The sequence below is a fragment of the Octopus sinensis genome, unplaced genomic scaffold, assembly GCF_006345805.1.
Source record: "Octopus sinensis unplaced genomic scaffold, ASM634580v1 Contig20002, whole genome shotgun sequence".
Lineage (NCBI taxonomy): Eukaryota > Metazoa > Mollusca > Cephalopoda > Octopoda > Octopodidae > Octopus > Octopus sinensis.
The window spans coordinates 20,001-32,500 of record NW_021836804.1 but is presented as its reverse complement, the minus strand read 5'-3'; the positions used below and the strand labels follow the sequence as shown (position 1 = coordinate 32,500).

Sequence of the window (12,500 nt, the reverse complement as noted above, 5' to 3'; positions counted from 1 at the left end):
CAACGTTGATGGTGACGATGATGGTGATGATGATGATAACAACAATGAGAACAACAATGTTGATGGTGATGACGAGAGATAGGCGGATCCTACTTACGGTGCCAACTCCACTTCCAAGTACTGGTTTGAGTCATTCAGAAAGAAGGCCTCAACAACTGGCAAAAACAATATATTTAAAAATATAAAACGTAACAGAATATACATGCATACATATATATACACACACAGACACACACACTCACATATACTCTATTAATAAAGGTGCAAAAACATCACAGAAATATCACAAAAAACTACTACTCAGAGTTTCACATCACAGTTCATCAGGCAGTTCTGATCACAACTGCCTGATGAACAGGAATGTGAAACTCTGAGTTGTAGATTTTTGTGATATTTCTGTGATGTTTTTGCACCTTTATTAATAAAGCATATTAATCTACCTCCAGTATTTGAGTACTATTTTTCCCTACCTTGTTTCACATTTATGTGCTTACTTGGGTATATATATACATACACACACACACACACACACACACACACACACACACACACACATATATATATATATATTTATATATATGTATGAAAGAATGGAGTTGAACGACGATTTAAAAAAAAAACACACAAATTTCCACACGAAAGCACGTGATCTCTGCCCTTGGCATGTAGCTTCAACCGTGTTTTTCTGAGGTGAATTTGCTACCCAGGTATCGGTTAACCGAATTATCCATACTAAGAAAATTCATTCAACTACTTATATATATATATATATATATATATATATATATAGATAGATAGATTGTTAGATAGATAGATAGATAGATATAGATATATTGATCCACTACTAGCTCCTCAGAAAAAAAAGTCTGGCAGTGTTAAATGAGGTGATCTTGGTGGCCAAAGTCCCTTCGAAATATTGTTCACTGAAAAACTCTTGAAGTGGCCCCATGGTGATGTGCAGGATGAAAATAAATCACTGTGGAGAGACTTTTGAACACCCTGTATGTGAGTGTATATATATATGCATGTGTGTGTCTGTATCGGTGCGATGTGTTTATTTATTTTAGTAGTTTTGACTTTAAGAGTCCCTCCTAGCACGTGGCATCTATGTGTAACAGTGCCCTCTATATAATATAAATACATATACACATATGCAGATCCATTAATTTAAGTCCCAGAACTAAATGAAACACTACAGCCCTTTTGAAGTGTATTGGGGTCCTAAAAGCCAAGAGAAGCAACCCACCTTACGATAAAATGGAATATTGTTACGAAAGTAAAGACCTACAATAACCAGGGGAGCTAATGGCATTCATGTGCAGCTAAAAACTCCAGATCCTGGCTCTACCTGGAGATATAATTAACAGGAGACAAAGTTTGATACGAACTTGAAATCTTCAAACATTTTCTTATACATTTTAAATAAATGTAGACTGACACATTGGCTGCGCATAGTGTAACAATGGACCAAGGTGAAATTGAAACCAGATACAAATTTCCGAAAAAATTTAAAAAAGCACTGTTATGCAGGGAATACCAAGAAACTAAAAATGGGAAACAGCTAAAATTTGAGCCAAATGCTGGATATTTCTGTCAAGTCAACAAAAGTTGTCTCCCCTTAATAAAAAATATTTTTTGTTTTTTTTATTGTAAATGACTTTGGGTGGAGATGAAAAGAGTTTGTTTATAGTTTAGAGTAAAAGTACAAATGTAATGAGAAGGAGAGAAGTCATTCACACGTTCGTTTGTAAAAATCCCACAAAGAGATACAAACATACACACTCCCCTATACATAAATACATACATACATGCATGCATGCATACAAATCTGCACATATACATATAAAAATACCCCGCTGATTTTGTTGAAATTCCAATGAACAGGTGGTCTCAGGAATTTTTTGAAGGAAGGGCACTAGATCAGAAGGGCACAGCTATTAAATCAAATTACAAGTAATAAGGGCACACTTCTTTTCTTGAAGAAGGTATATGTCCCTCAGGCCCCCTCCTCGGTCCAACCCTGATGAAAAAGCCTTGGATCTTGGTTAGAAACTGGCTCTTTCTCTGTTGGCATGAAAATCTTGAAATAAAACGGAACAATGACATACATACATACGAGGGTGTGCATATAATATACACACTTGTGTGTATGGATCGATAGCTCAACCAACACACCAACACAATGACATACTTACAAAAACCAGGAACTCTCTAAACTCAAGAAATCTCCTTTTGTTAGCAACCAGCTTGAACTCTCTCAAAAAACACTTATACTCCTCGAATATAATCCGCATTTTCCCCCAAAAAATTAAAGGTCAAAATCCCTAGTGCGTATTATATACGAGGTTAAAAATGAAAATTATTTTCTAAGCAATGTCCGAGTCTTTATTTGCTGTCCGGCAATGTTTATTCAGACACATTTTGTGATGTCGGGCGCGAAAATACCTTAAGCTAAGCCTGAAAGCAATGAAGTCATAAAAGAAATCCATAACTTGCAGTAAGCAACATTATTAAACGTTTTACTGTTATTTCTTTATTTTCTGCAAACAAAATGCACAAAAAATCTACACGTTTGCATTATGTTATATATACAATAATAATAAAGGACATTACTGTATACATTTTTACAAACCAAGGACGTTATATAGATCTCCTTGACTCAAGTTAGAGAAGGGGTGCGTATTATACACAAGGTTTAGGTTTTTCAGAGGTACAACCTCCTAAAGATCCCCTGAGTATTATACTCAAGGGTGGACTATACTCGAGGATTTACAGTAAATTAAACTCAAAGAAAAACCACATTCATATATCCACATTATTATACATCTGTTAATTCTTCTCTGCTTTGATTAATATTCCTTCCATTGCATTACATTTTTTTAATATATTCTGTTATTTTATTTCACATCATTTGTATACTTCCAAATTTTCACATATTACTCGTCTAATTAAAATAAATCTTTAATTCGTGTGATATGTCAATTTTCAGTGTTGCTAATTATGACTTTTATATTTTGAAAGCTTCATCTTAATTTGCATCATTCTGGGATATCTTTTTCCATCTTGTACTTGTTTCAGTCACAGAACTGTGGCCATGCTGGGGCATCACCTTGTAAGGTTTTTAGTTGAGCAAATCAACCCACACTACTCATTTTTCATTTCAAGCCTGGCGTTTAGTCAATTAGCTTTTTTGCCAAAGCATTAAGTAATAGAGACGTAAACAAACCAACTCTGTTTGGCAAGTAGTGGTGAGAGACAAACACACAGATATACATATACATATATACACACACACACACACATACATACATACATATATATATATATACATATATATATATATATATATGTTATAGGTGCAGGCATAGCTGTGTAGTAATAACAAGCTTGCTTCCAAACCACATGGTTCTGGGTTCAGTCCTACTGTGTGGCACCTTGGGCAAGTGTCTTCTACTATAGCCTTGGGCTGACCAAAGTCTTGTAAATGGATTTGGGAGGCGGAAACTGAAAGAAGCCCATCGTATATATATATATATATATATATATATATACATGTATGTGTGTGTGTGTTTGTTCCCTACTGCAGTTGCTTGGCAACCAATACTGGTGTGTTTACATCTCCGTAACTTAGCAATTTGGCAAAAGAGACTGATAGAATAAGTACCAAGCTAACCCTGGTCACTGCTGTTGTAGTATGAGGGTGCCCCAACTTGCCAAACAGGTGGAGGCCAACTAGGTCATAAATTTGAGGAAAGGAACAATATTGATCCAAATCAGCGCCTTAACCCCAGGACACGACTGGTATTTATTATCTCAACTTCATTTCAAAAGTATGAAAGAATAATTTAACCACAGCAGCATTTGAAGAAAAGAAAAAAGCAAAGGAAAACAGATGCCAGCTTGGGTGTGTGGTAGGATGTTTGCTTCCGAACCACAAAATTCTGGGTTCAGTCCCACTGCATGGCACCTTGGGTAAGTTTCTTCTACTATAGCCCTGGGTTTGGGTAAGTCTTGTGAGTGGATTTGGTAAATGGAAACATACACAGTGTGTGTGTGTGTGTATGTGTGTGTGTGTGTGTGTGTGTGTGTGTGTGGTGTGTGTTTGTGTGTGCGTGTGTGTGATTAGATTTGCTCCTATCACTGCTTGACAACTGGCATTGTCTATGTAACTTAGCAGTTCATCAAAAAAATTTGATAGAATAAGTAGCAGGCTTAAGAGAAATAGGTCCTGGGGTCAAGTTGTTTGACTAAAATTCTTCAAGGTGGCAGCTCCAGCATGGCCACAGTCTAATGACAAGCAAATACAAGAAAAAAAATTAAAACAAAGAAATCCAAGAAGGAAAGGTTAATAAGTGCCAAATACTCACCTTCATAGTTATACAGTTCAGGACATGCTTCTCCGTATTTTCCACCTGGGGGAGCTGGATCCTTGTAGAAAGGAGCCTCAACTTCGAGTCTTAGCCATCTGTCAATTCCCTCAATAGATAACTTTACTGTGTCTTCTTTTTTAAGGGGAGTTCCATCCCATAGCTTAGTGATTTCAAATTCATGTCTGTGGTCCTCTGGTCTGTTCACTTGGCCCCTTCTGTTAAAAAAGATTTGTAAGAAGATAACGTGAGACCCTTTAGCATTCAGATCACTCTGTCAAATGTATTCCTTATTTACTCATTCACTTGTTTCGGTCATTTGACTGTGGCCATGCCGGAGCACCACCTTTAGTCGAGAACATTGACCCCACCCCCAGGACTTATTGTTTGTAAGCCTAGTACTTATTCTATCGGTCTCTTTTGCCAAAGCGCTAAGTTACGGGGACGTAAACACACCAGCATCAGTTGTCAAGCGATGTTGGGGGGACAAACTCAGACACACAAACATATACACACACATATACATATATATATATATATATATATATATATATATATATATATACATACGACGGGCTTCTTTCAGTTTCCGTCTACCAAATCCACTCACAAAGCTTTGGGCGACCCGAGGCTACAGTAGAAAACACTTGCCCAAGGTGCCACGCAGTAGGACTGAACTCGGAATCATGTAGTTCGTATGCAAGCTACTTACCACACAACCACTCCTATATAAATAAACTCGATAATGAAGAGAAAGCCAGGAAATGTGAGAGAGGAGGATGAAAGAAAGAAGAGCGAGAAGAACGAAGTAAGTGTGAAGGGGCTGATAGAAAGAAAGAATGAAAGAATAAGAGAATTGTACAAAATTTATATATATAGGTGCAGGAGTGGCTGTGTGGTAAGTAGTTTGTTTACCAACCACATGGTTCGGGGTTCAGTCCCACTGCGTGGCACCTTGGTAAGTGTCTTCTACTATAGCCTCGGGCCGCCAAAGCCTTTTGAGTGATTTGGTAACGGAACTGAAAGAAGCCCGTTGTATATAATATACATGCATGTGTGTGTTTGTGTGTCCTGTGTTTTGTCCCCCTGCATTGCTTGACAACCGATCTGGTGTGTTTATGTCCCCGTTACTTAGCGGTTCGGTAAAAGAGACCTAGAATAAGTACTGGTGGGCTTACAAAGAATAAGTCCCGGGGTCGATTTGCTCGATAAAGAAGGCAGTGCTCCAGCATGGCCGCAGTCGAATGACTGAAACAAGTAAAAGAGTAAAAGTGTATATATATTCTCTTTCTCTTTTCTCTTTTACTTGTTTCAGTCATTTGACTGTGGCCATGCTGGAGCACCGCCTTTAATCGAGCAACTCGACCTGGGACTTATTCTTTTTGTAAGCCCAGTACTTATTCTATCGTCTCTTTTGCCGAACCGCTAATAACGGGGACGTAACACACCAGCATCGGTTGTCAAGCATGCTAGGGGACAAACACCACATACATATATATAACATATACATATATATGACAGGCTTCTTTCAGTTTCCGTCTACCAAATCCACTCACAAGGCTTTGGTCGGCCCGAGGCTATAGCAGAAGACACTTGCCAAAGGTGCCACGCGGTGGGATTGAACCCGGAACCATGTGGTTGGTAAACAAGCTACTTACCACACAGCCACTCCTGCGCCTATATATATATATATATACAAACACACACACACAGACACATAATGAAACATCAAGTCTACAAGATAATGCAGGATAGATTCCACATAATGTGACTAAATAAGCAACAAATTTGATAGAATAATCCAAACAGTAAAGAGTTAATGATGTGAATTTTTTTGTTTTTGTTTTTAATTTTATCGGGTAGGTGTGAGAGGCTGGATCTGGGCAGTGTCGGACATAAACCAGGTAGTGTATCTGAGTCTGATATGGTTGGTCTAAATGCTCGATAGTTAAATGATGAGCCGTTCCATCAACTGGAAAGTCTCCTCATTAAATTACACTGCCCATGACCGAGTATTCCATAAATACTTGTGACTTTAGACTAATTCTCAAGGTGATTTCAGGCTTAATTATATTTGAACTCATTTATATACAAACAATATAGAAAAGCTTTGATGCCATGAACAATTGACTGTCTATTATTATATTGTATTGAACATACATACACACGCGACTCATATACACACAAACACACACAGATATATATAGATATCTATATTATATTTATTATATTATATATATATATATATATATATATATATCTATATCTATATATATAATATATATATAATATTTTATTTAAATATTATATATATAGATATATTATATTTATTATATTTTATATATATACAGAATATATATATTATTATATTTTATATGTATATATAATATAATATATACAATATATATATATGATATATATTATATATATATATACACATACACACATATATAATACACACACCCATACATTGCATACACATACATACATTATACATTATACATGTGGGTATGCAGGTATATATGTGTGTAAGCCTTTGTGTGTGTGTGTGTATGAGGTGTGTGTGTGTGTGTGTGTGTGTGTGTGCGTGTGTGTGTGTGGGTGTGTGTGTGTTTTGCACTCACATTTACTTAAGTATATCCATGAAAAGCATTCACCATAAATACATCAAAAGAATAATTTTTTCAGAGATATTTGGGAAAAAAAAAAAAATTTTTTTTTTTAAATATTCAAAACAGAAAAATAAACAAAAACCAACAAATTAGTAACAGAAGAAATAAATTTTATAAAAAACCTAAAATTTAACAGTAAATTAATTTTTTAAATTAATTTAATTTTCCAACTATTTACATTTCACGCTTGGATTCATTCATTTTATGTTGTTTACGAATATATATATATATATATATATATATATATATACTGTTTTTGATTTTATGAATTTTATTTATTTGTTATATATTATTTAATTTATTGTAATTTATCTCTATAATTGCCAATTTTTCTTTTCTTTTATCGAAATGATTCCATTTAGATCTAATTTTACAATTTTTATCAAAAAGTAAATTTTATGATTTGATTCATTCAAAGTGCATGTAACTCATTTAAATCTGAAAACTGAAATTAAAAACCAGAAAATAAAATATATATAAAAAAAAAAACCGACAAACAACTAAATCAAACAAACAACAAAGCAAGCCCCTCCCACCCACCCAAATACATGTTAATGTCACACACTAATTATTACCTATAAAACAAAACAAAAAAAAATAATGTCGCAGATCGCATAAAATTTAAACTGTTATATAAATAAACTCGACAATTATTCATGCAAATCTAAAGAATATCGCTGCTTTAATTAAAATTAAAGTACACTAACATCGTTATGAAAATTAGGTTTGTAATTAACTTAAAACAAACACAGGTGCAGGCCTAGTTGTATGGTTAAGAAGCTTGTTTTCTCACCCCGGGGATCACTGGTTCAGTCCCACTTCATGGCTGTTGATTGCAGTGGATAGAAAACCAAGTGTCACAGCTGTTAATTTTAGTTTGTTGCACGGAATGTTGTTACCTAGGGCAGGTGTCTTCTGAAATAGTGTTGGGCCGAACGATGCCAGGTGAACAAGTTTGGTAGGCAGAAGGTGTATGGAAACATGTTGACCCATTTTTTCCATTCTTTTTTATATATATATACAGGCGCAGGATTGGCTGAGTGGTAAGTAGCTTGCTTACCAACCACATGGTTCCGGGTTCAGTTCCACTGTGTGGCACCTTGGGCAAGTGTCTTCTGCTATAGCATCGGGCTGACCGAAGCCTTGTGAGTGGATTTGGTAGACGGAAACTGAAAGAAGCCCGTCGTATATATGTATATATATATATATATATATATATATATATGTATGTATGTGTGTGTATATGTTTGTGTGTCTGTGTTTGTCCTCCTAGCATTGCCTGACAACCGATGCTGGTGTGTTTATGTCCCCGTAACTTAGCAGTTCGGCAAAAGATACTGATAAAATAAGCACTAGGCTTACAAAGAATAAGTCCCGGGGTTGATTTGCTCGACTAAGGCAGTGCTCCAGCATGGCCACAGTCAAATGACTGAAACAAGTAAATGAGTAAAGAGTATATAGCAGTGTACGTACACTTTGGTCTCTTATGTGTAAGTACTATATATATATATATATATATATATAATTATATATATATATATATATATATATATATATATATATATTCTATATATATATATATATATATATATAATATTTTTATTATATATATATTCTAATATATATATTTATATATATATATATATAAATATATATAAATTTTGTACGACTCTTATTCTTTCATTCTTTCTTTCTTTCTATCAGCCGCTTCACACTTTGTTCTTCTCACTCTTCTTTCTTTCACCTCTCTCTCTCTCACATTTCCTGGCTTTCTCTTCATTTTCACCTCCCCTCCTCTTTCACTTCACTCTGTCCCTTTTCTTTTTACTTGTCCCTCCCTAATTCTTCTGTCCCTCTGCCTCTACCTCTCTCCTTTCCCTGTCTCCATGTGATGTTGTTTACGACAAAAAGAAAAGCGCAAGAAATTCAAGTACTCTGAGCAAATGGAAAACTGTTGCAAGGCAAGAAAGCAGTGTGACCGTGTGATGGACAGAGAGTCAGAGAGAATATGAGACCATGCAAACATGTATGAATAAGACTTGAAGGAAGGCTACATGTGGATTTTGCTGGGGATGAATGCAGGGTGAAATTTGAACACAATTATGTTGTAGGGTTAGTTAGTTAGTTAGTTAATTTTTGGTTCAAAAGCAAATAGCAAGGCCATGTAGGGGGACATGGAGTTAAGTACAGGGTGGTGTTCATGTAAAGAGTTCAGGCCACTTGAGGTCAAGGGAGACTTTGAACAAAGCGGTCGTCGGCATCTTCACCATCTCGTCTGGAAGCTTGTTCCACGGATCCGCAACCCGGACGGAGAAAGCTCCTCTCCTTTGATTGAGATGAAATCGTCGCAGGTAGAGCTTTTCGGAATGACCCCGCAGCCGACACTCCGGAGCAGGAGTGAAGAACAGCTCTTTCGAGAGGTTACACTTTCCGCTTATGATGTTGTGAGCGAGAATGAGATCACCACGTTACAAGCATGCTATCAGATTACAGGGCAAACATTGAAAATAGAATGAAATGCAATTGTAGATTAATGAAAGGAAGACAAACTGTTGAGAAGTTGAAGATTTCTTTGTTGGTAAACTGTAACTGGAAAAAAATGAAAAATAAAAAAAATCATAAGGTCGTGAAAAATTCAGTTCTCAAGAATATATATATATATATATACCAAGTGTCTATTTAGAATGACTGGCATCCGTGCTAGTGGAGCGCTAAGAGTACTATCCGAGCATGATTGTTGCCAGAGCAACAAACTGGCTTCTATGCCGGTGGCACTTAAAAACCACCATTCAAGTGGTTGTCTTTTATCTTTTAGCCTTGGGCCGACTGTAATCCTTGTGAGTGGATTTGATAGAGGGAAACTGAAAGAAACCTGTCATATATGTGTACGTATATATATATATATATATATATATATATAAAAAGGAAATGAAGAAAATGCTGACAAAATAATTTAAGTAAGGGAGAGTGTATTTAATTAGGTGAAAGTTCTTTTTACCTGTTGCGCATTTGTTATGCTTATCAAAAGATATTTTTTTAAGAGAGATAGAGTTCCTTTCTGATAGATTTTTTTCTCTTATCTGGATAAGAGAAAAAAATCTATCAGAAAGGATAAGAGAAAAAAATCCCAGATAAGAGAAAAAAATCTATCAGAAAGGAACTCTATCTCTCTTAAAAAAATATCTTTTGATAAGCATAACAAATGTGCAACCGGTAAAAAGAACTTTCACCTAATTAAATACACTCGCTCTTACTTAAATTATTTGTCAGCATTTTCTTTATTTCCTTTTTTTATATATCACAACTCGTGTTCCACATCTCCTTTTTTAAATATATATATATATGTGTGTGTGTGGCTGTGTGGTAAGTAGCTTGATTCCCAATCACATGGTTCCAGGTTCAGTCCCACTGTGTGGCACCTTAAGCAAGTGTCTTCTACTACGTCCTCAGGCTGCCCAAAATTTGCGACTGGATTTGGTAGACCAAAACTGAAAGTAGCCCATCATATATGTGTGTGTGTGTGTGTGTGTGTCTGTGTGTATTTGTGTGTGTCTGTGTTTGTACCCCTATCATCGACTGACACCCGATGTCAGTATGTTTATCTCCTCCGTAACTTAGCAGTTCAGCAAAATGGATTGATAAAATAAGTAGTAGGCGTACAAGGAATAAGTTCTGGGGTCGATTTGTTCGACTAAAAAATAGTGCTCCAGCATGGCCACAGTGAAATGATTGAAACAAGTAAATGAACAAAAGAAGGAAATGTTTTCAAATTTGGGCACGAGGCCTGCAATTTAAAAAGTGAAAGCTTCTTCGATTACATCGACCCTTTTAACTGACTCGTACTTTTTCTGATTGACCCCGAAGGGATGAAAGATCAAGTGGAGTTTGAACTCAAAACGGAAAGATTGACAAACATCACAAAGATTCACAAACATCATAGGTGCAGGAGTGGCTGTGTGGTAAGTAGCTTGCTTCCCAACCACATAGTTCCGGGTTCAGTCCCACTGCATGGCACCTTGGGCAGGTGTCTTCTACTATAGCCTCGGGCCGACCAATGCCTTGTGAGTGGATTTGGTAGACGGAAACTGAAAGAAGCCTGTCATATATATGTATATATATGCGTGTGTGTGTTTGTGTATCTGTGTTTGTCCCCCTAGTATTGCTTGACAACCGATGCTGGTGTGTTTATGTTCCCGTTACCTAGCGGTTTGGCAAAAGAGACCGATAGAATAAGTACTGGGCTTACAAAAAGAATAAGTCCCGGGGTCGAGTTGCTCGATTAAAGGCAGTGCTCCAGCATGGCCGCAGTCAAATGACTGAAACAAGTAAAAGAGGAAAAGAGAGAGAGTAAAGCATTTTTTCTCCCATGCTTTAAAGAATCTTCCAGTTTTCTACATTAATAATAATTCTTTCCAGAAAAGGCACAAGGCCTGCAATTTTTTGGGAAGTCGAGTGGATGGAGGCTATTCGCTTTCATTGACCCCAGTACATGACTGGTACTTATTTGAATCAAGCTCAGAAGGATGGGTGTGCGGTAAGAAAGTTTGCTTCCCAACCACATGATTTCGGGTTCAATCTCATTGCATAACACTTTGGGCAAGTTGCTTCTGTTATAACCCCAGGCTGATCAAAGCCTTGTGAGTGGATTTGGGAGAAGGAAACTGAAAGAAGCCTGCCATACACACACACAGACACACGTGTGTGTGTGTGTGTGTTTGCCCCACCCACCACTGCTTGACAACTGCTGTTGGTTTGTTTACGTCCCTGTAACTTAGCGGTTCAACAAAAAAGAGCCTATAGGATATATACCAAACTTTAGAAAGCAAGTACTGTGGTCGATTTGTTCAATTCAAAACCTTTCAAGGTGGTGCTCCAGTATGGCCGCAGTCCAATGAATAAAACAAATAAAAGATGCCTTGTGTGGCAAGAAATTTGTTTCCTAACCACGTGATTTTAGGGTTAGGGTTAGGGTTTTAGGGTTAGTGTTGGGGAAAAAAGTCAAAATTGAAGAAGTTGCGGGAAAGGGGGTGGGGAAATGCCGAATTTTGGCAATTTTCCGGAACCTCCGTATCCGAAAATGTGGATTTGTTTGGAAAAAAAAAAAAAATTACAAAAATAAACAAATTTGGGAGAAAATTGGCAGGGGGGTGGCTACGGACGGAAGTATTTCCTTTTCAAGGTGGTGCCCCAGCATGGCCACAACTGAAGCTCCTAGTCCTATCTGTTCAACACTTCCACTGCCACGTATATATATATATATATATATATATACACACACAACTGTTACTAAAAGTGACTAAGCGTGCAAGCCAACACCAGCACGGCTAGAAATAAGAGTCAAAATAACTCTTAGCCAGGAACAGAGCATTTTCCGTTCAACGGAGCACATTCTATTCATCGACAAGAGAGACAGCCCTCCAACCCAGTCAGCAAACGAGGACGTCAGATCTCAGATCGGCCG

At 36.7% G+C, this 12,500-nt stretch overlaps 1 protein-coding gene across 4 annotated transcripts in view; it reads right to left on the bottom strand.

Moving 5' to 3' along the window:
• Positions 1 to 12,500, bottom strand: part of LOC115232210 (UPF0462 protein C4orf33 homolog) — a 28,273-nt gene that overhangs the window by 9,005 nt on the left and 6,768 nt on the right. For 2 of the 4 annotated variants that reach the window (XM_029802052.2, XM_029802053.2), the window contains exons 2-4: positions 9,590 to 9,628; positions 4,368 to 4,585; positions 98 to 155 (exon numbers count right to left, since the gene is read on the bottom strand). In XM_029802052.2, the coding sequence (XP_029657912.1) occupies positions 98 to 155; positions 4,368 to 4,585; positions 9,590 to 9,628 (315 nt within the window). The remainder of the gene's footprint in view (positions 1 to 97; positions 156 to 4,367; positions 4,586 to 9,589; positions 9,629 to 12,500) is intronic. The other 2 variants (XM_029802054.2, XM_036500295.1) reach the window with 1 other exon arrangement.